The 24973-nt window shown below is 43.9% G+C and overlaps 1 protein-coding gene across 2 annotated transcripts in view; it reads left to right on the forward strand.

The window, feature by feature from the left end:
* The first annotated feature begins 610 nt into the window (after positions 1–610).
* The window catches only part of TRIM36 (tripartite motif containing 36), a 73260-nt gene continuing 48897 nt past the window's right edge, over positions 611–24973 (forward strand). For both annotated transcript variants that reach the window (XM_020780029.3, XM_020780031.3), the window contains exon 1: positions 611–814. In XM_020780029.3, the coding sequence (XP_020635688.2) occupies positions 752–814 (63 nt within the window). In that variant the 5' untranslated portion in view covers positions 611–751. The remainder of the gene's footprint in view (positions 815–24973) is intronic.

Genomic DNA, 24973 nt, shown 5'->3' on the forward strand with positions numbered 1-24973 from the left:
TTTTTTTACTAGTCTAATAAATGTGTCACTAGGCTTACACGAAAGATTATGTCTATTAAGGTGAGTAGGAAATGCATGCATGCAAAGCAGCTTTCTTTGTGTGTGCATACAAAACACCATGTATGAGTTCAGCACTAAATCTCATTGTTAGACCATACTCTTGAAGCCCAACTGAATGAATGGAACGTATTGAGTCAGATGGATATAAGCCTCGGGGTTTGGGTCAGAGCAGGGGCCCCTCACTGCTATCCAGCGCCATCTAGTCCCTGCTACATAGAAGGAAGTCCCATGGAATACGTATTGTGAAGCTTCGATCTAATGATTGTGTGTGTGTGGGGGGGGGGGAACAGCAGCCAAGAGCCTGTCTCCTCTAGGCGGAGCTTAAGCGTCCCGAGATGGAGTTCAGCTAATTAAAATTTCACAGCCCGCAGCCTCTCGTGTGTGTATGTATCCCCCCCCCCCACTTTTCCATTAGCTCATCTTCTCCTTGACCAGCTCGCAAATAAGTCTCAATTAAGGCAGCGTCTTTCTCTCCCTCCGCCCCTTCCCAGCGCGCACGGCGCTCGCCTAGTCCCCGGTGCAGCTGCTTTCGACGCGCGCAAAATGGGGAGGGGGCCTCGGAAGTTAAGCGCCGTCGTCGTCGGAGGAGGACGGGGGGCTGCCTTTTGATGCCGTTCTCGCTTTGATTCCGCAGTGGCGGGAGAGGTGCTTTTGGGTTCTTCTTCGCCGCCTCGTCCTTGCTTTCCCGAGGATGTCTGAGGCACAGGAAGGGAGTGAGTTTGGCTACATAGTGGAGTTGTTAGAAAAAGGCAAGGTAAGGCGACCGACCGAGAAAGTCGGCACGCGCACACCCACACCCCAACACCCAACTCCGCCCGGGTTCATACGCACGCCGGGCGCGCGCCCTTGCAGCTGCTCGGGGGGGGGGTCTCTTCCCGAAGCCTTTGTGCGCCGCGTAAAGGTCGGCCGGCAAGAGAGAGCCTGCCGAGGGAATCCTAAGCGGGCGTCCGCAGGGAAAGGGGGGGCGGGCGGCTGCCTGTCCGACGTCGTCTCGGACAGGAGTCCTCCTAGCTGTTGCCTTCCCTTCGCGGGCCGGGGGAGAGGTCCTTGGTCGCGAGCGAGGCATTTGAATTTCTGAGGGGCGCGGAAAGTGGGACGTGGTTCGGGTAGGCGTGCCGCCTCCACACCCACCCCAAAGAGAGGCGCGGCCCCCGTCCGAAGAGAAGCGGAGGTCACGGGGGCCCAGCTCGCCCGCTCCCTCCCTCAGGCAACAGGTTGGGTTGCGTGTCGGTCGATCAGCCGCCCGCCTAACCCACCCAGGCAGGCTGCGGCGGGGCGCCGCTCTCGCCTGCCTCAGAGACGCGCCAGCCCTCAAAGGCTCGGAGGCGTGTGTGTGCGAGAGAGAGAGCGAGAGAGCCCGGCGAGTGTCTTTTGATCAGCGCCAGACCCTGTTTTCTTAGAAAAAAGCCTCCAGGTGTCCCGAGGCGAGTCCTCTCTCGGGTTCAGAATCCTGGCCCACCTGTAGGGGGCGGGGAAGGGGGGGTCAGGAGGCTGGCCGACCCTGCGAGGCGGTTGTCCGGAGGGTAGCGAGAGCGCTCGCTCGCGTTTTGTACAGCTTTGGCGTCGTCGCGAACACTTTGCACCGATTCGTTGAATTTTTCAAAGAGTCTGCTGATTCCCTTTCCGTAGTGCGGTCGGGCAGATGAAACTGAACCGTTTCTCTTTGTGTGGATTGGTATCTTAAAGTCGTTAGTCGTTACCCTGTACGAGTGAGGAGCTAGGACACAAGAGAGGAGGGTCTGATTCCCTCCTGGACCATGGAAACTCATGGAGTGGAACTGGCAACTCCACTCCTTAAATGTCTCCTTTACCTTGAAAGCTTTTGTAGGGTCGTTATAAGTTCGTTCCGATATAACGACGCATAAGAGACACACATAGTGCTTAAATAGTGTTGGTTATGAATCTGAAATACTTTTCAATGCTGCTACGCTGAGGTCAACGTGGAAGTGTTAATGTATTGAAACAACATATTAATCTGTAAAACATTTTTTAAAATCCTGTGCTCACTTCCCTAGGAATAAATCTCAATGAATTAAATAAGAATTATTTCTGAGTAGCCATGCATGAATCTCGCACTATGTGCCTCAGGAAACAGAAATCATCCATTACAAATACCTCTTGCCCTGATCTCCTCATTTTGGATAGCATGTCTGCAGTGGTAGATGTTCTGCATTAGCCTGTGCCTATAAAGTGACAGAATAAATGAGTGCAGGTTTATGAATACTTTTAATAATGCTTTCCAGATTTTGTTCTGCATGAACTTCTCATCTGAGCTGTGGTGTGCATATAGTATCTTATGTATTAAACTCTAGCATTTGGAGACTCATTTTAAATTCACATGAAAGTCTGCAATGGCTGGAAAAAGTAGATTAACATTATCAATTAGTGCCTCGTGAGTATTCTGAGTCACCTGAGAATTAAGTGCTGCATAGGCTTTGAGTATTTAGAATTGAACTACATCTTGTATTGTGAGGGATAGGTTACAGTATCATGTGTTGATAGAATGGAGGTAATCCTATCTGACTTGTGAAAGGAGTGGTGTGGTCAGTTGCTCAGAAATGTTGCAAGTACCTGTGTCCTGGTAATTGTGCATGTACCTTGTTTCCCTGAAAATAAGACCTAACCTGAAAATAAGCCTGAGTATGATTTTTCAGGATGCTCGTAATATAAGCCCTACCCCCTAAATAAGCCCCAGCTGAGTAAAACCCCACCCTCCACCATTGTGCAGGAACCAGAAGATGATGACAGGACTGTATTTGAATAAATGTAGATTGCCGTACATGAAAAACATAAGTCATCCCCTGAAAATAAGACCTAATGTGTTTTTGGAGCCAAAATTAATATAAGACCCTGTCTTATTTTCGGGGAAACAGGGTAGCTTTAAAACATCAGGACTGAATTGCGTATGGTGTTAGCCATATATTATGTCAATAGAATGGCTTGAATTTATCTTTTGTCTCCTTATACTAGTAATTATACTAGTAATTCAAATGAAGACGCTCTTGTCAAGGCTAGACAAATGTCATTTGGATGATTTTCCAGTGTTTTACGTAGCTTGATGATCAAACCCTTAATATATTTTCTGGCTCATATATTTTTGATGGAAGATCAGATGCAAAGAGTTGTATGTATTAGGGTCTGAGCAGTTCCCTTGTGTGATGACTAACCTAGACAGCATCTTAAAAAGCAGAGATATCACCTTGCCGACAAAGGTCCCTTGTACAATTCCCTTGTACATCTCACAGGAGGGAGAAAAGGGGGTTCTGCAGTTGTGTATGCAGGAAATCATGTACTGTATCTTTATTTTCCTTGTGTCAGTTACTGTGTATGAATAAAAAACCTTTAGTTTAGCATTTCCTTTAGTTCTTCTATTTTCTGCATGGACAAGTGGTCCATGCAGAAAAGTGGTTAGAGGGGTTAGACGAGTGAAACAACTGACTTAAACAGAAAATGTTGTAAGACTGATGCTGCCTTGGATTTGGATGGTTTTTAAATGGAATAAGGCAGACTCCCCACCCTTGTTATGGATATTTCTTATCTTGATGGTGAAGCAGCTTCTCTTACCTCTGACAAATGGTAAACACTTAATACATTTTCCAAATGCCAATTTTTAGGGTCACTAAACAGCATTAGTTGGAAGAACACTCTCCATCCTCATACTTTTTAGCTTTGGTTGATTGCTCACCTGGAGAGAATAGGAAGAGGTTCAGATAATTAAAAATCAATAGAAATAGTGCATCAGTCATGTGAGGTTCATACTGGCTCCGACCATTTTTTTTAATTAGATTTGTTTTGTTTTGTCAATAGGCAAGGACTCAATTTTTACTTTAACAGGTTTATTTGAAACAACAGAGAAGGGTTCTCTTTCTCCTTTAAAAAACTCAAGTCCAATACCTCATCTTTAGCTTTCTGTTAGTCCTTTCCCACATTCTCTTTTCCTTTAACAGCAGGTTCAACCAAACAACTAATTGGTAACAACATGTCATTCATGACATGAGTGGAGAGGTTAGGCACAAATTCATAGGAACTTAAGGGTGAAACACCCATCCCATATTGGGTTCCCATACTTTCTTCCTGGTATCTTTCTGGACTTTGGGTGGGAATTGAGTTACTCCATGATTGATCCCCCCCCTTCACAGATTGCTGCCTTGAGTAATTCAGAGAAGCTATGGGCTATGCCATGCAGGGACACCCAAGATGGACAGGTCATAGTGGAGAGTTCTGACTAAACGCGATCCACCTGGAGCAGGAATTGGTGAGCCACTCCAGTATTTTTGCCAAGAAAACGCAATGGACAGGGGGAAAAAAAGATAAAAGATATGATGCTGGAAGATAAGCCCCTCAGGTCGGAAGGTGCCCAACATACTATTGAGGAAGAGCGGAGGACAAGGACAAGTAGCTCCAGAGCTAATGAAGTGGTTGGGCCAAAGCCGAAAGGACGCTCAGCTGTGGACATGCCTGGAAGTGAAAGGAAAGTTCGATGCTGCAAAGAAAAATACTGCATAGGAACCCGGAATGTAAGAGCTATGAACCTTGGTAAGCTGGATGTGGTCAAACAGGAGATGGCAAGCATAAACATTGACATCCTGGGCGTCAGTGAACTAAAATGGAGAGGAATGGGCTAATTCAATTCAGACGATTATCATATCTACTATTGTGGGCAAGAATCCCGTAGAAGAAATGGAGTAGCCCTCATAATCAACAAAAGAGGGGGGAAAGCTGTCTGGGATATAATCTCAAAAATAATAGAATGATTTCAATACGAATCCAAGGCAGACCTTTCAACATCACAGTAATCCAAGTTTATGCACCAACCACCCATGCTGAAGAGTTTGAAATTGACCAATTTTATGAAGACTTACAACACCTTCTGGAACTTACACCAAAGAAAGATGTTCTTCTCATTCTAGGGGATTGGAATGCTAAAGTAGGGAGTCAAGAGATAAAAGGAACAACAGGTAAGTTTGGCCTTGGAGTTCAAAACGAAGCAGGGCAAAGGCTAATAGAGTTTTGTCAAGAGAACAAGCTGGTCATCACAAACACTCTTTTCCAACAACACAAGAGGCGACTCTACACATGGACATCAACAGATGGGCAATACCGAAATCAGATTGATTATATTCTCTGCAGCCAAAGATGGGAAAGCTCTATACAGTCAGCAAAAACAAGACCTGGAGCTGATTGTGGCTCTGATCATCAGCTTCTCATAGCAAAATTCAAGCTTAAACTGAAGAGAGTAGGAAAAACCACTGGGTTAGTCAGGTATAATCTAGACCAAATCTCATATGAATACACAGTGTAAGTGAAGAACAGATTTAAGGAACTACATTTGGTGGACAGAGTGCCTGAAGAACTTTGGATAGAGGCTCGTGACATTGTACAGGAGGCAGAAACAGCAATCATCCCAAAGAAAAGGAAATGCAAGAAAGCAAAGTGGCTGTCCAACGAGGCCTTACAAATAGCAGAGAAGAGAAGGGAAACAAAATGCAAGGGAGATAGGGAAAGTTACAGAAAATTGAATGCAGACTTCCAAAGAATAGCAAGGAGAGAGAAGAGGGCCTTCTTAAATGAACAGTGTAAAAATACAGAGGAAAGTAATAGAAAGGGAAAAACCAAAAATCTGTTCAAGAAAATTTGAGATATTAAAGGAACATTTTGTGCAAAGATGGGCATGATAAAGGACAAAAATGGGAGGGACCTTACAGAAGCAGAAGATATCAAGAAGAGATGGCAAGAATATACAGATGAATTTTACCAGATAGACCTGGATGTCCCGGACAACCCAGATAGTGTGGTTGCTGACCTTGAGCCAGACATCCTGGAGAGTGAAGTCAAGTGGGCCTTAGAAAGCATGGCTAACAACAAGGCCAGTGGAGGTGATGGCATTCCAGTTGAACTATTTAAAATCTTAAAAGATGACGCTGTTAAGGTGCTACATTCAATGTGCCAGCAAGTTTGGAAAACTCAGCAGTGGCCAGAGGACTGGAAAAGAGAATTCTACATCCCAATCTGAAAGAAGGACAGTGCCAAAGAATGCTCCAACTACCGTACAATTGCACTCATTTCACACGCTAGCAAGGTTATGCTCAAAATCCTCCAAGGTAGGCAGTATGTGGACTGAGAACTCCCAGAAGTACAAGCTGGATTTCAAAGGGGCAGAGGAACTAGAGACCAAATTGCTAATATGCGCTGGATTATGGAGAAAGCCAGAGAGTTCCAGCAAAACATCTACTTCTGCTTCATTGACTATGCAAAAGCCTTTGACTATGTGGACCACAGCAAACTGTGGCAAGTCCTTAAAGAAACGGGAGTGCCTGACCACCTTATCTACTGTATTCACGAAGGCTTTCACGGCCAGAATCTAATGGTTGTTGTGGGTTTTTCGGGCTCTTTGGTCGTGTTTTGAAGGTTGTTCTTCTTAACGTTTCGCCAGTCTCTGTGGCCGGCATCTTCAGAGGACAGGAGTAGTACTCTGTGCTCTGGTGCGGTTTGTTTGGGAGTAGAGTGTTTATGGCTATGAGATCAGCTTGTGTCCTTTTCAGGAGATGGTTGATTATGGTGATCATTTTTTTTTGTGGGTGTATTGTTGTGATAAGGAGAAGAGATTATCTGTCACTGTGATTGATAGGTGTTGTTAGCTGGTCTTTTGTGTGTAGTGATCACCGGCCCTTGTGGCTGGGTAGAATTTGTTGACCTTTCACATGCTGTATTTTTCAGTGCTGGGAGCCAAGTTTTGATGAGTTTCAAACTTTCTTCTGTTTTGTTGAAGTTCTGCTGATGTTTGTGGATTTCAATGGCTTCCCTGTGCAGTCTAATGTTATGATTGCTGGTGTTGTCCAGTATTTCAGTATTTTGAAATAGAATTTCATGTCCAGCTTGTTTTAGGGCATGTTCAGCTACTCCAATTTTTCTGGTTGTTTTCTGCAGTGTCTCTCATGTTCTTTGATTCTGTTGTGGATGCTTTGTTTTGTGGTTCCAATATATACCTGGCCACAACTGCAAGGTATCCGGTATACTTCTGCAGTGGTGAGGGGGTCCCTTCTGTCCTTTGCTGACCGTAACATTTGTTGTATTTTTGTGGTGGGTTTGAATACTCTTTGTAGGTTGTGTTTTTTCAAAAGTTTAAAAAGTCTTAAAAAGAAGAGACATCACCTTGCTGACAAAGGTCTGCATAGTCAAAGCTATGTTTTTTTCAGTAGCGATGTATGGAAGTGAGAGCTGGACCATAAAGAAGGCTGACCAGTAAAGAATTGATGCTTTTGAATTGTGGTGCTGAAGGAGGCTCTTGAGAGTCCCTTGGACTGCAAGGGGATCAAACCTATCTATTCTGAAGGAAAGCAACCCTGAATGCTCACTGGAAGGACATATCCTGAAGCTGAGGCTCCAATACTTTGGCCATCTGATGAGGAGGGAAGACTCCCTGGAAAAGACCCTGATGTTGGGAAAGAGTGAAGGCAAGAGGAGAAGGGGATGACAGAGGAAGAGATGGTTGGACAGTGTCATAGAAGCGACCAACATGAATTTGACCAAACTCTGGGAGGCAGTGGAAGACAGAAGGGACTGGCATGCTCTTGTCCATGGGGTCACGAAGAGTCAGACATGACTAAACAACAAACATGACTGATTCCAGGGGAGTTGAGACAATTTTTTGCCTCTCTTTTGTTGGCTTCTCATTGAAATCTTTCTTTTTCTTTCTTATCTCCCTCTTCATCCTGTCTTCCCAGTATTGAGGCTCACTAACCTGTCTTTCTCTCCACTCTTTTTCAGTTACCTCCCTAAGTACTTTCAAAGGTGTCAATTCCCCTGACCAGGGGTCTTCTTTTATAATTTCTACCCACTCCTCTTTTCCAGTGTCCTTCTTCTCCGGTCATTCCTTTCTTGGGTTTTTCACTTGCATTCTGTTTAAAAAGACCCTCCTCCCTTTTTGGTCCATCTAATCTGTTAACAGTTTCTTTTCCTCTTGTGTAGTGGACCCCACACTCAGTCTCTACTTCTTTCTTAAAGGTCACCAGTATAGTAGGATGGTTCCAGCTATATCATAATTTCAACTGATTTCTGCGTAAATTTTTAACGTAATCTTCTTGTATTAAGTGCTGGAAAAGCCTTTGCAAACCCTTGATGCAGTTTGCTTTTCTATTGGTAAAATATGTTAGATGGGGCAATCATGAAATCTAGCAAAGGATTTGGGGGACATTTTGCATATACATCCAGCCTCTGAAGTTTGTTTGTTTATTTGAATTACAGTATATACTGCCCCTTTAGTGCTAGCACTACTTTGGATGATTTATAGATGAAAACTAAAAACCCCACAAGATCCTACTAATAATACATTCAATATGGTGATTCACTGATGTGGGTTTAAAATTCATACAAAAGAAAAAATAATACAAGAAAAGATAACAAAAATTAACAGCATTGGAGGATATGTTATTGAAGGTAGCTTCGTATAATTCTGTAATTTCCTGAACATCGGGAAGGAAGGAGCCTGGCATATCTCAATTGGCAGCTTATTCCAAAGAATGAGGGTCATTCCCCAAAAGGCCTGATACCTTGTTGATACTTTTTTGGCATCCCTCTGCGTGGGCACTTTTAGCAACATGAATTCAAAGGATTAGGTGAAATGCGTAGTTGATTCCTGAGAGAGACATTCCGAAAAGTATTGACAAGTTAGGAAAATAAGTTTTTCTGCATATCAGTAGGTTACATGACAAGACGGTGCAAGGCTTCCTGGCTATTTTCCCATATTCTTTTCTTTTTAAGAGATGTATAAAATAAAAATGATACTTGCCTTGGAACCTGCTGCCTTGGCTCAGACAACTAGGTGCTGCAGCTCAGCTGACATCAAGCTTTGCTTTGTTGGTGAGGCTGGATCTCACCTTGTTTGATTACAGTGGGAGCATCACTGAATACTTATAAGCTTTCAGGTTCTGTCTTTCTTTTAAAAAAATGAGATAAGATTTGGGCAAGCTTGGAAGGCAAAGTAAACACTGCAGAAGTGATGAATCCAGCCAGATTTACTGATAGGTAGGTGCAGGGGTTTTTTTTGTTTTTTGTTTTTTGGCTGTGCAGCATTAATATATAAGCAGCCCCACAGCCACCTTGGCCAGACTTTACCAAGCAGACCCCTGAGCCCAGTAAGACAAGATACAGTGGTGCCTCGCTAGACAGTTACCCCGCATGACAGTTTTTCGCTAGGCATTGACTTTTTGTGATCGCTATAGCGATTTGCAAAACAGTGATTCCTATGGGGGAATTTCACTAGACAATGTTTGGTCCCTGCTTTGCAAACCGATTTTCGCTAGACAACAATTTTGACAGCTTCCTCCGTGCTTGCAAAACGGGTGTTTTCGGGACCTAAGCTTCGCAAGACAGCTATTTAAACAGCTGATCGGCCGTTCGCAAAGCGGCTTTCCTATGGCCGATCTTGGCTAGACAACAATGATTCTTCCCCATCGGAATGCATTAAGCAGGTTTTAATGCATTCCAGTGGGGAAATGCTTTTCGCTAGACGATGATTTCGCTAAACAGCAATTTCAGTGGAACGGATTATCATCGTCTAGTGAGGCACCACTGTATCAGTCTATTTTGGGTTGCAGAGTTCCTGCATGTATGCCTCTCTACCTCTGCCACTGCCGTGTCCTCCCTTTTGGGTGTGTGTGTGTGTGTGTGTCTGTGGGAGAGGCCCCTGCCATGCTTGTCAAGACAGTGCCTCAGAAAGTTTGTCCTACTATTTCTGGCAACTTGGTGAGGCAAGTGCAGCTGGAGTAGCAAGAGTGATTTCAATATCACATGCTTCTGAAATAACACCCACTTGAGACCCCTCAGTCTCCTCCTCCCCCACATCAGATGATTATGTAGGTGAATTGCTACTAATTAAGAAGCCAGTGGTCATATTTCTGTTTCACGGCAGTTGTGTGCCTTGGAGCATGATAGGCAATGCAAACACTGACTTTTTAACTAGTGGCAATCTGTCACTGCAGTTTATACTGATAGATAAGCACCAGGATAATTTTTCCATTTTGATTGTGGCCATTGTAGTTGCAAAGCCCTAATAGTAGCAGCAGGTAGAGATTATGTGGAGTCCTTCCCACTCTTTGTTTTAGAACTGAGGAGCCCACCTAATCACTGGGGCTTTACTTTAATTGATGGGATATGAGTCTGGAGACGTCCCTTCCCATAGTCATGTTGCCTTACCTATTTGCTTGGAGATGGTGACTCTAACACTGACTTCTTTGAAGGTAGGGCTAGCAGTCCCTGTGAGCATGGATACTTGAGAAGGAAACCTGGAATCCTTTTCACCTGGAGTCTTAGAATAAATGATTATCAACAGTGAGAGAGCAGCTACAACATCTATGCCACGTTCATTTCCTTGTTTAAAAGGTGGGGAGCTGTACCTGTGCGAAGTGTAAACCGGTTACCCTAAAGGAAGAGATGATTCAGTTCACATACTTTGGATGTTTAGGAAAAATGAAGTGTTTTTGAATGGAATAGCAGGGCAGTATAGGAAATATGCTTCTAGGGAGGCATGGGAAATAAGATGGGTTTGAATTTTTAACACAGGAAGGCATATATCATTTAATAGGCATTAAACTATTTTGGTGGGATGAAAACCATAACAAAAATTGCAATAATTGGTGTGTGTGTGTATGTGTGTGTGTGTGTGTATGTGTGTGTGTGAAACTTATTCAAATGAAATAAGCTAAAAAGGAAGCAAGGAGGAGTACATTATTTGTTACCAATATGTATATTAATGATTAGATCTGTGACTTGGCATAGGGAAGGATGGTTGTGAACGTTTGGATAGACATCCAATAAGAGAGAAACAGCAGTGACAGCACTTGAAGGGACTCTGCTGTAGAGCTTGAAGATAGATTGAAGGTTAGGATTATGCCTTCTGAACGAAATATTCTGAGAGGACAGATACAACTGTAATGGGAGGTTTCGACCGTTCTGGTATCTGTTGGAAATCAAACTTGCCAAGAATGTAAGATGTGGCAAATTCCTTTCTTGTTTTGCTGACAGTTATATTTTTCAGAAGATAGAAGTGAAAAAAAGTCCGAATATTCTGGACCAGATCATCACAAACTGCGCAGCAAAGTGGAAGTACTGGAACCTTAGGTGGAAGTGACTACAGTGGTGCCTCGCTTAACGATTAGCTCGTTAAATGATGAATCTGCTTGATGATGAGGTTTTTGCAATAGCTTTTGTGATCGCAAAACGGTGGTTCAATGGGTGATTTTTGTTTGACGATGATCGGTTCCCTGCTTCGGGAACCGATTCTTTGCATTATGACGATTTAAAAACAGCTGATTGTCTGGTTTCAAAATGGCCACCCGCTGTGCAAAATGACTCCCCGCTGTGATTAGGATGGATTATTCGCTTAACAGGCACCGGAAAATGGCTACCCTAGGAGGACCTTCACTGGACGATTAGGTATTTAGCCCATTAGAACGCATTGAGCGGTTTTCAATGCGTTTCCATGGGTTTTTCCCCCCCCCGCTTGACGACGATTTTGCTCTACAGCGATTTTGCTGGAACGGATTAACGTTGTCAAGCGAGGCACCACTATATATCGTCCTGGGATTCATTATGCAGAGCAAATGGAAAAGTTGAGTATAGTCACATGCACATACCACTTTAGGAAAGTTGACTTCAGTGAGCTGAATGAAATATTACGTGAAATTTTGTGGTCAGAAAGATGAAAGAGTTCACAAGGGATGGGAATTTCTGAAAGGTAAGATATTAAAGGCATAATTGCAAACAATTTTAATGACAAGGTAAAGTGGGAGGCATCTAAAGAAACCCAGGAAGGGGGCCGCATAAAGATCTTTCAGATGAGCTGAGATTTACACGGAGTACAGGAAAGGAAGGAAGGGCAAATCACCAAGGAAGAGTATAAACAAGCAGCCAGTATTCGGTATGTGCCAGTTAGATTTTTAAAACTCCCAACTCTCAGAATACTCCACAGATTCCCTGGGCAGGATTCTAGGAGTTCTAGGTTATATGCCCATCATAGACCTATTCAGTCACCTATATTTTGCTTACTTGAACCAGGGCCCGTTTCAGAGGTTTCATGTCTCCTTTAACTACAGGAAGTAGGCCTTCGTGTACAGGAATTGAAGCTTGTGGGGTACCTTTGGAGAGGTGTAGTCTCCTTACCCTTTAGGCTATGTAGAGGGCGCCTCCTGAAGAATGATGACACACCTCACTGGGGAGTTGTTAGCCAGCCACTGAAAAAGCAGCATCGGGACACAAAGGCGATGGTTCTTTGAAGCTCTAAGCTATGTTGCTACCTGCCAGTCACACATGAGCATGCACACACAGGGGGGGGGGGACAACAAAAACAGTAAAAACATTTGAACAGTTTCTGCTAGCTTCCTTCTGCACACCTTCCTGGGGAGAACTCCGATAGGTCATTTCTTGATCTAAAGCTAAAGCTGTCCTTTAGAGCAGTGGTCCCCAACCTTGGGCCTCCAGATGTTCTTGGACTACAACTCCCAGAAGCCTTCACCACCACCTCTGCTGGCCAGGATTTCTGGGAGCTGAAGTCCAAGAACATCTGGAGGCCCAAGGTTGGGGACCACTGCTTTAGAGAACTGTATCCTATTCTTGTCTGCTAGCATCTTGCATTTGTCAGAAACTCAAAAGTGTATCAGTTTGCCCCAAAAAAGTAGAATTAAAAAAAATATTCTAAATGTTCAAAGCCTTGGGACAAGTTCACTTATATCTGACCCAAGATGTTTGCGGAATTCTGAGAGTTGCAGTTCAAAAACCCAAAGTTCAAATTATGTGTCTTGAATATGTAGCTCTTCCAAGGTTTTGCATTGCCTTCTTTCCACACTGTTCTGAAGAGTGGACTGTTGTGGTGGAACAGGAATAGATGGGCATCATGAGAACAGCCTGGAGAAATCTGGGAGCTGTAGTCCAACAACACAAATGTGCACTCTTATAATTTGGTGTGAGAGAAGATTGTTTAGCCTAGAGCAGAAAGTTTTTATGCTGGCTAGATTATTAGGTCAAAGCAGACCCGAGAATGATAAATTGGGACTCTGGAGTTCATTCTCTGCTCAGTAATTTAATTACTGCAGGCTCAAGGCCCACTCTAATGAAAGAGCTTGGTGATAAAGGCTGAAAAAGCTTGAACAGAGAGGTGTGTGTGTGTTGTGTATCCCTTATCTGTTCTGATTTGCCTTGTTATCTTATGATGTTCCAAGACAGCTCTAATTGCAGGGCTTGGCTGTACTCTCTTTTGATCCTTTGGAAACTTGTAGTCCACACTTGCAGAGTTCTTCACCCTATATTGGCCACTGCTTTTCTGCATGGTGGGCCAGCTAAGAGCTATATTATCTCCATGACCAGATTCCTTTGCTTATTATGAAAATGTTCAATTCTGGAAAATAAACTCCTCTAGACAAGATGTGAGGAAGGTACCTTCAAAAATAAAAGCACATTGTTTCTATAGAATGAGTTGTAACGTAGAAAGAGGTATATTATTGTGCACAAGGTGGGTTCCCTGTAGTGCCCAAGGATAGGATGGAGACAAAGAGTGAGAAAGGATATTTTGCTTAAACATGGGCGAAAGGAAGAACATCTGGGAATGTTGAAGAGTAGGGTGGTTTTCAGAGAGAGAGGTTAGATGTGCACCTGTTTGGGATGCTTTCGTTGTGGCTTCGTTTCTTGGGCAGGAGGTTGAAGGCAGTAAGTAACCCTCGAAGTCCCCTCCCAATGGACTCTTCTGCAATTCTGAGTTCTTCACATTTTGTGATCCTTCGTGGGTGTAATGGCGTGGGTGCCCAGCCATGGCTTGGACATGGGCTCGGAGTCTGGGTAGGCATCTCTCCCTCTTCTCCAGCGCCATTTCTCCCCCTCCCCTTCTCCTGCCCGGACCATAGCCTTCCCTGCCTATCGGCTGTTACATACAGCACTGATGTTACCTGTCTGTCATGGGTTGGAGGGAAAGTTCCATCCTATGGGGAGTGGAAGGCGGGACATCAGGAGGAGGGGCTGTACTGTATATATATGTGGAGCTTGTGTGGAGAAGTTTAGAGAAGCTGGAGGAGAGCTGAGAGAAGAAGCTGGTGTGGGAGTCTGTGTGTCAGACAGGGTACTACTGTGTGTCAGTCAGTACCTACCTGATAGGTTCAGGTGTATGTATGGGTAGCCAGAACTGATAGGTTCAGGGTCTGTGCTTTATTTAAAAGGTGTTCTGTGTGAACCAAACTGGTGTATGTATGATTGAGACTAAGCCACGTTACTGTATCTTATTCACTTGATCATTTTATTTTCCCTGTGTGTTATTTAAATAAACCTTATTCCTTTGTTTGTTTAAAAATCCATTCCTGGTCTGTGTGACTTCTTACAGGGAATGGTTGGTGGCAGCTTAGTGAAACTGTGGCATATCCCAGTAGGTCTGGGGTTGTCACATTGATTGGTGTCCAGCGTGTGGGATACGACTGGTCCAGTTGTCCAGTGGTCCAGCAAAGCCTTGGCAAGTGTGCCCAGAGCAAGGGGGGTCTAGTCAGGGACAATCTGAGAGCGCGTAGGTAATCTTCTAGGCTTACCTCACGGGGAGGTAGGCTAGTGGAAGAACGTGTAACCTCAGATTGGTGGGACTAGATTAGGGAGCTCTGAGGCAACCTGTTTTGGCGGGAAAAAGGCTGAGGCAAAGCTGAGTGAAGTAGCAGTGATCTAGCCTGTCTGCTGAGAGGCCTAGCAGAGGGGGTGGACTCTGGATGGCAACAGTTGCAAGTTAGTGCTGAAAGAACAGCAGCAATCTATAGAAGGCTGGTTCTGAGGCAAAAGAAAAAGAGAAAAAAAAGTGGTCGCTTTATTTTGAGGCTTGACTTTTGAAAGCAGCCTGTTCTGGGGGGGATTATGCCCTTGACTCGAAGCCAAATGGCAGAAATGGGTGAAGGGAGGGAACCCCAGGTGGACCAAGGTTCTGAGGATGAATTTGGCTCAGTGCAGGATGACAGCACGGGAGAACAGAACCCAGAACTCAGAAAATTGCTCCTAGCCCAACAGCATGAACTGAGGGTGAGGGAAATGGAGGAAAGATTAGAGAGAGAAAGAAGGGAGGAAAGGGAAAGGCAAAGACAATTCGAAATAGAGAGAATGGAAAGAGAAGAAAGATGGGAGAGAGAGAAAATTGCTCTGGAAAAAGAAAGGATGGCGTTTGAGTTAAGAAAATTGGAACTGATGAATCAGAATAATAATAACAATAGAGATTCTGGGGTGGGCCAATTGTCTAAAACTGACCTGAAGAAATTCCCTGTGTACCACAAGGGAGATTGCCCTGAGGTGTTCTTTTCCCTCGTGGAAAGAGCGTTTGTGGACTTCTCAGTAAGGGAAACTGAGAAGATGACTGTCATGCGATCTTTAATCAGTGGCAGCCTGGCAGAAGTCTATGCAGAGATGCCAGAGGAACTGCTAAAAGACTTCGCTGAGTTTAAAAAACTGGTGTTTGCCAGACATGGGATAAATGCGGAACAGCTGAGGCAAAGATTCAGGTCACTCACCAAGAAACCAGAGCAGACTTTTACCCAAGTGGGGGCCCAACTGGTGAGGCTGCTAGAGAAATGGCTGTCTCAGGAGGGAACAGAGACCTTCCAGCAGCTCAAAGACCTGATAGCGCTGGAACAGTTTTATTCAGTCCTGCATGGGGAACTGAAGTTCCAGGTGAGGGAAAGAAAACTGAAATCTGTGGCAGAAGCGGCCGAGATCGCAGATTTTATTTCCCAAATAAGAAAGCCCTTAGGTGAGGGGAAATCGATAGGTAAACCTAAAGAAACCTACAGCAAGTACTCTCAGGGACCAGGGAGAAACCAGCAAGGGGGAGGGACCCATGGTGAAGGGAAGCCCTCAGACATGAAACCAAGACCTCAGATTTTGGAGGGAAAACCAAAACCAGATGAGAAAGACTCTAAATACAGCAGAAAATGTTATTTCTGTCAAGGAAAGGGCCATCTAATCTCAGAGTGTGAGAAATTAAAGCAGCTAAAAGGAAATGTGCCTCATGATTTGAGTGGAACCAAGCCAAAAGCTGTGTTCTGTGTCCAGAAAGAGCAAAGCTCCTTGTCACTGAGGGAGCCTGTTGCCATGGCTACTCAATCTGGAACAGTTACATCTGCTGATCAGGCTGAGGAAAATGGTCCTCTTGTGGAGGTCAAGCGCTGCTTGCTAGTGAGAACAGATTCTCAGTTGTTTGAAACCGCAGGGGTGGACGTAGGAATACTTGACCATCAGTATAGGGGGCTAAGGGATACTTGTTCCCAGGTGACCCTGTGCCATCCAGATATTATTCCTAGGGAGTATCTAATCCCGAATGAGAGCCTAAAGGTGGCAGGGATTGAGGGGCAGGTGATCTCGCTGCCAGTAGCTGAGGTACCTGTGAACTTTCAAGGCTGGAGGGGAGTTTGGCGGTTAGCGATTTCATCGACTCTGCCAGCAGCCGTGCTCGTGGGAAATGACCTGGCTGAACATGTGAAACGGGTGCTAGTGATTACACGCTCACAAGCCACCAAGGGGACAGTTCAGGGGGGTACTGATGAGCCCGAGACGGAAGCAGAGGGGAGTTCCGAAGCTGTGGTGGAAACCTTAACCACAGACAGCCGATTTGGCCAAGAGCAAAAGGCAGACGCCACTCTCCAAAAGTGTTTTATTTATTTATTTATTTATTTATTTATTTACAATATTTTTTAGCCGCACCATTGCCAGTGGCTTCTGGGCGGCAGAACAGGTGACAGACGCCCAGCTAACACCTGAAACCCCAGTGAGATTTCGAGAGAAAAAGGGAATTTTATATAGAGAGACCCTGAGGAATATCTCAAAAGGGGGAGATGGGATCAGAAGTCAGCTAGTGGTACCTGAAAAGTATCGCCCCATGATCTTAAAAAGGGGGCACTCTGACATGTTTGCTGCGCACTTAGGGGTGAACAAAACACAGCAGAGAATTACACAGAATTTTTACTGGCCTGAAATAGGGAAGCAGATCAAGGAGTTCTGTAAACAATGTGATGTGTGTCAGAGGCAGGGGAATAACCGTGACAGGACCAAAGCAAAGTTGTGCCCTTTGCCTGTGATTGACACTCCGTTCAAATGCATAGGGGTGGATATTGTGGGACCTTTGCCCAAGGCCACAAAGAGGGGGAACCGGTTCATTCTCACCATTGTGGACCATGCCACGAGGTACCCTGAAGCCATTCCCTTGACTAACATTGAAACTAACACAGTGGCAGATGCCTTGGTGGGGTATATGTCCAGGATGGGATTCGCCTCAGAAATAATCACAGATTTGGGCGCATCGTTTACATCGAAGCTCATGAAACGGTTATGGCAAATCTGTGGAATTAAACACAAGGAAACCACTGCCTATCACCCTGAAAGTAATGGGTTAACGGAGAAGTTCAATGGGACTCTGATGCGCATGATTAGGGCTTACTTGGCAGAGAATCCAAACAATTGGGACCAGAAGCTGCAATCCCTTTTGTTTGCTTATCGATCAGTGCCACAAGCCAGTACCGGGTTCAGTCCGTTTGAACTTTTGTTTGGGAGAAGGGTGAAAGGGCCACTTGATTTGATGAAACAAAATTGGGAGCAGATCACCCAGGATGACCCACAAGATGTGGTGACATACATAGACACCTTGATGAATGACCTAAAGAGAAACCTAGAGCTAGCAGCAGAAAACCTGCAAGCTCAGAAGGTCAGACAGAAAACCTGGTATGACCACAAAGCCAGGGAGAGGCACTTTAACCCAGGGGAGGAAGTGCTTTGGCTTAGGCCCTGCAGAGAGAACAAACTGCAGCTCAAATGGGCAGGACCATATAGGGTCATTTCCAAGATGTCAGATCTGAACTACCTTATAGAGCAGGAGGAACACCAAGTAAGGAGGGTGGTACATGTGAATGCCCTAAAACCCTACTACAGAGGGGAACAGAGGGTTTTATTTGCAATAAAAGCAGCTGAGAGTGAGGAAGCTGAATTACCCTTCTGGGAGGGTAGAGGGGAAGTAAAATACAACCCAGAGGAGGTAAAGATCAGTCCTGCACTCACCCAAGACCAGCAGCAAGAACTAAAAATGCTGCTCATCAAATATCAAAAGGTGTTTTCCAATAAGCCGGGGATAGTGAAGGGAGTGATGCATCGGATCCACACAGGGGATGCACCCCCGCAAGCAGTATCCCCATACCGAGTGACGGGACCCTATAGGGACAAGGTGCGGAAGGAGCTGGACGAGATGCTTAGGGAGAACATAATCGTCCCCTCTTCTAGTCCGTGGTCCTCTCCGATAGTCCTAGTGGACAAGCCTGATGGGAGCATTAGGTTTTGTGTAGATTACAGGAAGTTAAACCGCGTAACCACTCCTGATGCCTACCCAATGCCCAGGCTAGACAACCTGATTGAAACCATAGGGGGTTGTCGGTTCATTTCATCATTGGACCTGGTAAAGGGATATTGGCAATTAAGGATTGATCCCAGGGATCAAGAAAAGACCGCCTTTTGCAGCCCTTTCGGTCTCTATGAGTTTAGAGTCCTGAGTTTTGGTCTCAGAAATGCACCAGCCACATTCCAAAGGCTGATGGACCAGACCTTAGCAGGGCTCAGTGACTTTACTGTGGCCTACATTGACGACATAGGGATCTTCAGCAATACCTGGGAAGATCACCTGAAACACCTGGAGTTAGTGCTGCAGAGGTTAAGTGCAGCAGGGCTAACAGTAAAGGCGAGCAAGTGTCAGCTGGGTAGCCCAGAAATAAAATACTTGGGTCACATAGTAGGGGGAGGAGTGATAAAACCCCTAGAGGCCAAAATAGAAGCCGTTCGTGATTGGCCTAGACCCAACACCAAGAAAAAAGTCAAATCATTTCTTGGGTTGGTGGGCTACTACAGAAAGTTCATCCCGAGGTTTAGCGAGATAGCGACTCCGCTGACCGATCTGACGCGGAAGAAGACTGATGACCGCATCCCGTGGACCAGCGACTGTGAGGAGGCGTTCCAGAGGTTGAAGGAGGCCCTCATCAACTATCCAGTGCTGCGTGCTCCAGACTTCGACCGGGAGTTCATCGTCTACACCGATGCGTCTAACAGCAGGGTAGGAGCAGTTCTTTGCCAGGAGGATGAAAATGGTGACCAGCATCCAGTGTCCTACCTGAGTAGGAAACTCCAGAAAGGTGAGAGACATTTGGCAACCGTGGAAAAGGAGTGCCTGGCCATAGTCTACGCGATCCAGAAGGCCAAGCCTTACATCTGGGGAAGACATTTTATTCTGTGCACTGACCATTCACCACTGCAATGGTTAAAGACAATGAAAACCCACAATAGCAAACTTATGAGGTGGGCTTTAAACCTGCAAGACTATGACTTTGAAGTGAAGGTGGTCAGAGGGTCAGTGAACTGTGTTGCTGACGCCTTGTCAAGAAGACCTGAAGAATGAAGACGGCGAAAGAAACATGGACTATGTATATATTTTGGTGACCAAAGGTTAAATGTATCTGTTTATTAAACATGCCTGGTTTGTATGAATAAAGGTAACTTGATGTATTGTAAATGGTAAATGTTTAAATGCCTAATAGATATGTTTATCCTAGAGTAAGTATGGTATGGTATGTTATTGTATAACTGTTTTTGTATGTTTTGGATCCAGGTTGTTTTTTTGGAGAAAAGCACTTTAGCTTTCCCCCTACAAAACAACTTATAAAGAGGGGAGGTGTTACATACAGCACTGATGTTACCTGTCTGTCATGGGTTGGAGGGAAAGTTCCATCCTATGGGGAGTGGAAGGCGGGACATCAGGAGGAGGGGCTGTACTGTATATATATGTGGAGCTTGTGTGGAGAAGTTTAGAGAAGCTGGAGGAGAGCTGAGAGAAGAAGCTGGTGTGGGAGTCTGTGTGTCAGACAGGGTACTACTGTGTGTCAGTCAGTACCTACCTGATAGGTTCAGGTGTATGTATGGGTAGCCAGAACTGATAGGTTCAGGGTCTGTGCTTTATTTAAAAGGTGTTCTGTGTGAACCAAACTGGTGTATGTATGATTGAGACTAAGCCACGTTACTGTATCTTATTCACTTGATCATTTTATTTTCCCTGTGTGTTATTTAAATAAACCTTATTCCTTTGTTTGTTTAAAAATCCATTCCTGGTCTGTGTGACTTCTTACAGGGAATGGTTGGTGGCAGCTTAGTGAAACTGTGGCATATCCCAGTAGGTCTGGGGTTGTCACATCGGCCACCCCCGGTCTTTACCTGGGATCCTATGAAGCTGGCACGGTGCCTCCCGACAGGCCACACAGCTTCTTACATGCGGCCTGGAGGGGCGGCAAGATGGACGGATCTGGCCATCTGCCACCACGGCCCATGCGCTTTTCCATGCTACAGTGTCTGCCATATTGATTCCTTGTGATTATTTTCTCTGCTGGAAACTGGAATTTATTTTAATCCTAGAATCATGGAGTGGGAAGGGGGCCTCTAAGGCCATCGAGTCCAACCCCCTGCTCAGGGCAGGAATACAAATCAAAGGAGATCTGTAGGTGGTGGTCTAAATTTGTCCTGAAGTTGAAATTACACATCTGTAACTCAGTGCGTGTGGTCAGTGAAGGCATAGACTTCAAAAGCTCTTAGTTATCTAATCTGTATTTTCTCCTAGAAGCACTAAAATCTGAGATGTCGTTTGAAAGCACTTACATGCAGCAAGTGGCCATAAGTAGGATTTTGTTACTTTATATTTATTCATCCGGAGCCGGAGTCCCGGAGGCAGTTCATGTCATTCTGACAACTCCTGCGACGTCGCTGGAACCAGTTGTATTGGCTCTTGCCTTTCCATTGGACTAATTCAGTGATGCGGAGATGGGGGATTTGCTGCTTGGGTAACAGCCTATCCTCCATATTATTTTACCCAGGCTTCGTGCTCTGGAGAGGACACTCCAGCTTTACATACAGCGTCGAAGTCCTCCATACAGAGCACGTTACCATAGTCTGTCAAGACTGAAGGATGCCTATGATGATGAGGGAGGGAGAGATAGAAAGAGAGAGAGAGAGAGAGAGAGAGAGAGAGAGAGAGAACTGATTATGATAATAATAGAATTCTAGTTCAGCTGACAAAGATGACTCAGCTCTTTAAAATTTCAGCCAAAACACTACCCTGAAAACTATTTTGTTTTGTATTTTAATTTACAGAGAATCTTTGTAGTAAATAATCACTTTGACAGCACGCAACAAAAAACTGTCAATAACTCATTTGAAGTGGGGTTTGAAACTTTTATTGCTAGCTAAATAATGTGTTGCTTCCGTGTTTATACTCTGCTTTAGTCTTTGAAGAGTTCATGCAAAAATTGTATTTGTGCTTATGTGTCTGAGACGTTAATTATGGCTTTGACAATTGTGTATTCCAAAACAATGTTCGCACGTTAAGTGATACTCCTAAAATACTACCATTTGCTGTGATGCCAGATAGAGGGTATAACAGGAAAAAAGTTGTCAACATTCAGGAAATGATCCAGAAGTTATAAATGTAGTTCAAAATGCAATACTGAAGATAATTACATCTTGAAACTCTAAATATCAGGCTTCTTTTGGTATAATGTCACTCATTAGGGCGCCTTGTGTTTCTTTTCTACAGTGTCTTCTAAAATGTTCAACCTGCATTTTGTAATAATGATGGAATCTAAGTTGAGGTTAAATACTTTGCTGTTCTCTACTCTACCTTTCCTCATAGTCGATTACTCTAAACCCAACTCAGTTCTTGCTTCTGTCTCATAACAAGCTGAGACACAAAATATGCACACACATTTTGCCGGCCACAGAGACTGGTAAAACGTTAGGAAGAACAACCTTCAGAACACGGCCAAAGAGCCCGAAAAACCCACAACAACCATATGCACACATACTTCTTGCTGAGTTCTTCATTCCTTCTGTACCCCATCAATCTGTGTTGTGGTTGTCCTGATACCCAAAATGTCTCCTTACTTCTATGAGGGTATCTTTCTGTGTACTTTGCATCCTTCCACCACTGTACACAAATTCCTAGTAAGAGAATCAGGCCTAGTGACAATGTGCAAATGAAAATGGCTGAAACAGTCTTCCAACTTTATGAGCAAACTACTGTGAACATTTTCATAAATTATTAGATTGAAAATGCAGCTGTAGGCTCTTAAAAAAAGTAATAATAAAATTCAAAATGGGTTTTTAATTAAAAGGAGATACAGTATAATTGAGGGAATGAAACTGGAGTCAGGTAGTCTCAACAGAAGGAACCACTGAAGTCTCAGTGATACTACTGACTATAAGGAGCAGAAGCATTGCTTCCTTCTGGAAACACAGTGTCTAGCCATTCCTTCTGGACAGTTTTTGAGTATGTACAAGTATGTGTCCAGTAATAAGTCCTTGCTGAAGCTCAGAAACTGTCCATTTGTGCAACTGAGTGTTATTCAAGTGGAAGAGATTATGAGGATTTTGTTTAATATCTTTAATCTCTGTATGCCTGTTTGCATTTTTCCCTATATACTTTTCTTTTGCTCTGTACTCTCCCAGCTGTGCTGCGTATCTGCCTTTGGGCTAAAAAGTAGTCTTTTGGAACAGTGGGTTATGATGGATATGTGGCATGCTGTATGGATTATTCCCTCCTGGGGAAAAAAAAGAACAAACAAAATTTTCTATTAGGTTAAATTGAATATGAACACATTTATAGATCTCAGTCAACAGTGGTTTTTGAAGTCATAGGGTTTTTATTTTAATGTTGATTTGCTATGATTTGGGGTTAAGGAGGGAAACATTTCCTCAGTTTAATCATATAGTCTACTTACATGGAAAACATTTTTTGCCATATGATAGGTGCTGTCCTGTGAAATGACAAAACTGATTCCGATACCCTTCAGTGTTTTACTGCTAAAGGATACGAGAAAATCATTTATTTATATGTTGTATCCAGAAGAATATTTCTAATATTTCATTAACTACCAGTACATAGGCGTTATGCAGTGGAGTCTGCTAGAGGTAAAGTACCACTGGTAGAAGAGATTTCCGTCTCCTCAAAGCCTCTGCACGCCCCTCAGATTAGCACTGGACAACTGAGGGAGTTCATCGCATGCAAAGTTGGAGGGGCATGGGTGGGAAAAGAAGGAAAAGTCTGTTCTAATGGAAATCTGTATGTGTACCATCATAAGTTATTTATTTTATGGCAACAAAGGTTTTTTTTTTTAAAAGGATCAACAACTCTTTCTTCCTATGACTACTGCTACAGATTTGCTGGTGACACTGTGGTTCAACCTTTCACTGTCAGTTTACTTGTGTACCATTTCCCCATAGTAAATGCTGCTTATAGCAATTTATACCATTTTTTAAGTTCATGTAATGAAATATAACTGAAATGTGGAGCGCAAGTCTTGATTCAATATGTAGACTGGTTTATTGTCATGTAATAGCTGCATACAGGAATTAGGCCCTACTGAATACAGTGGGGCTTAATTTGAGTAAATAGTGACACATTATGCTGGACATGTGTCTCCCCAGCTGGTGACAGTACACAGACTGTGGTTTTCTGCATCTGTTTGTGAGGCCAGAACATCATTTAAGCCCCTCCTCTCCCAACAGACAGAAGTGATCTTAATGTAATTATTTCATCAAAGCAATTAGTCTGCATCTGCTGGGGCCCTTTAGAATGAGAATTGCTTTGTTCAATCCTACCAGAAAATAGCTGGGGAGAAAAAAAATGTTGGTTTTAAGGATGCAGCCTTACACATGCTTGCTGGCAAGTGAGGCCAATTAAACTCAATGAGACTTAACATCTGAGCAGGCATCTATGGTTACACAATTACATTTGGGGGGGATTCTGAGGGATGTCATGGACTTTGCTGTCTGTCTGGGTTCTATTCTGGAATTTCATATTTTTATTATATTTCCTTATTATTTTATAATGTGTAACCCCCACTCCCAGTTTCTTGTCTTAATAGATTTATATAGTGGCTTACCAGTCCTTTTTTTCTGGGGCACCCTGGGACTGCGATGCTTGCCCATGACTATACAGGCTGGCTTTTATTGTAGGAGGCACAATGGGGAATCAGACTCCCCACCTCTGGCTTCACACCAGATGCCTAAACCATTGAGATTCATGATAAAGAATGTTTTTGAGTTTTAATACAGTACTGGGCCTTGATACTCAGCTGTAGTAGCTTGTGAAAGTGTACAGTAATGTGATAATTTAAATCATCATATAGCTTCAGATGAGATAGTAAACAACAGAGAACACACAAGTATTGCAAAACTGGATGGCTATTTGTCCTGGCATTTGTGTCATATTCCTCACTGTTCCTTTCAATATTTTTTCTGCTCACTAGCTGACATTAGTGCTAACATGAGTAGATCCAACTTTTTCCCATTAGTGCTTGTGGTTTTTTGTAGCATTTCTGTTTGTATAATTTAGTCTTGTTTTGGCTTATGTGATAAGTTATATTTGTCTTTTGGGGAGGTTGTTGGATATGTGCTGATATCATTATTGATTATGTGGAGAATGTGGAGAATCCTACTTGCTTTGCCTCCCTTCGGCTTGCATTGGTAAGGATTATAGTTGTATTAAACCTCTCCCCCCCCAGTTTAGTGATATGGTGCTAACAGATACAGCACTGATTTAAATGCTTACAATGTCTTGTTATTTCAGCATTATTTCATTTGCTAAACATTAAAAGAGAAAGAATTTGGCAAAGGTGCAGTAAGACATAGTGATAACCGTAGAGGAGAAGAGGATCTGTGTAATGTCAGGACACTTGGAACATACCTTTCTGGAATAATTAAACATTTTGGTATGAGCTACAAGAATTACTTAAATACCTTGGTGTAGTGTACAGAAATGTGTGCCAACTGAGGATGACTTGTTTGGTTATGCACCGTCCTGTCCCCCTGCACACAGACACCCCCCCACACC

Source organism: Pogona vitticeps, chromosome 2 (assembly GCF_051106095.1).
Source record: "Pogona vitticeps strain Pit_001003342236 chromosome 2, PviZW2.1, whole genome shotgun sequence".
In the NCBI taxonomy this organism is placed as follows: domain Eukaryota; kingdom Metazoa; phylum Chordata; class Lepidosauria; order Squamata; family Agamidae; genus Pogona; species Pogona vitticeps.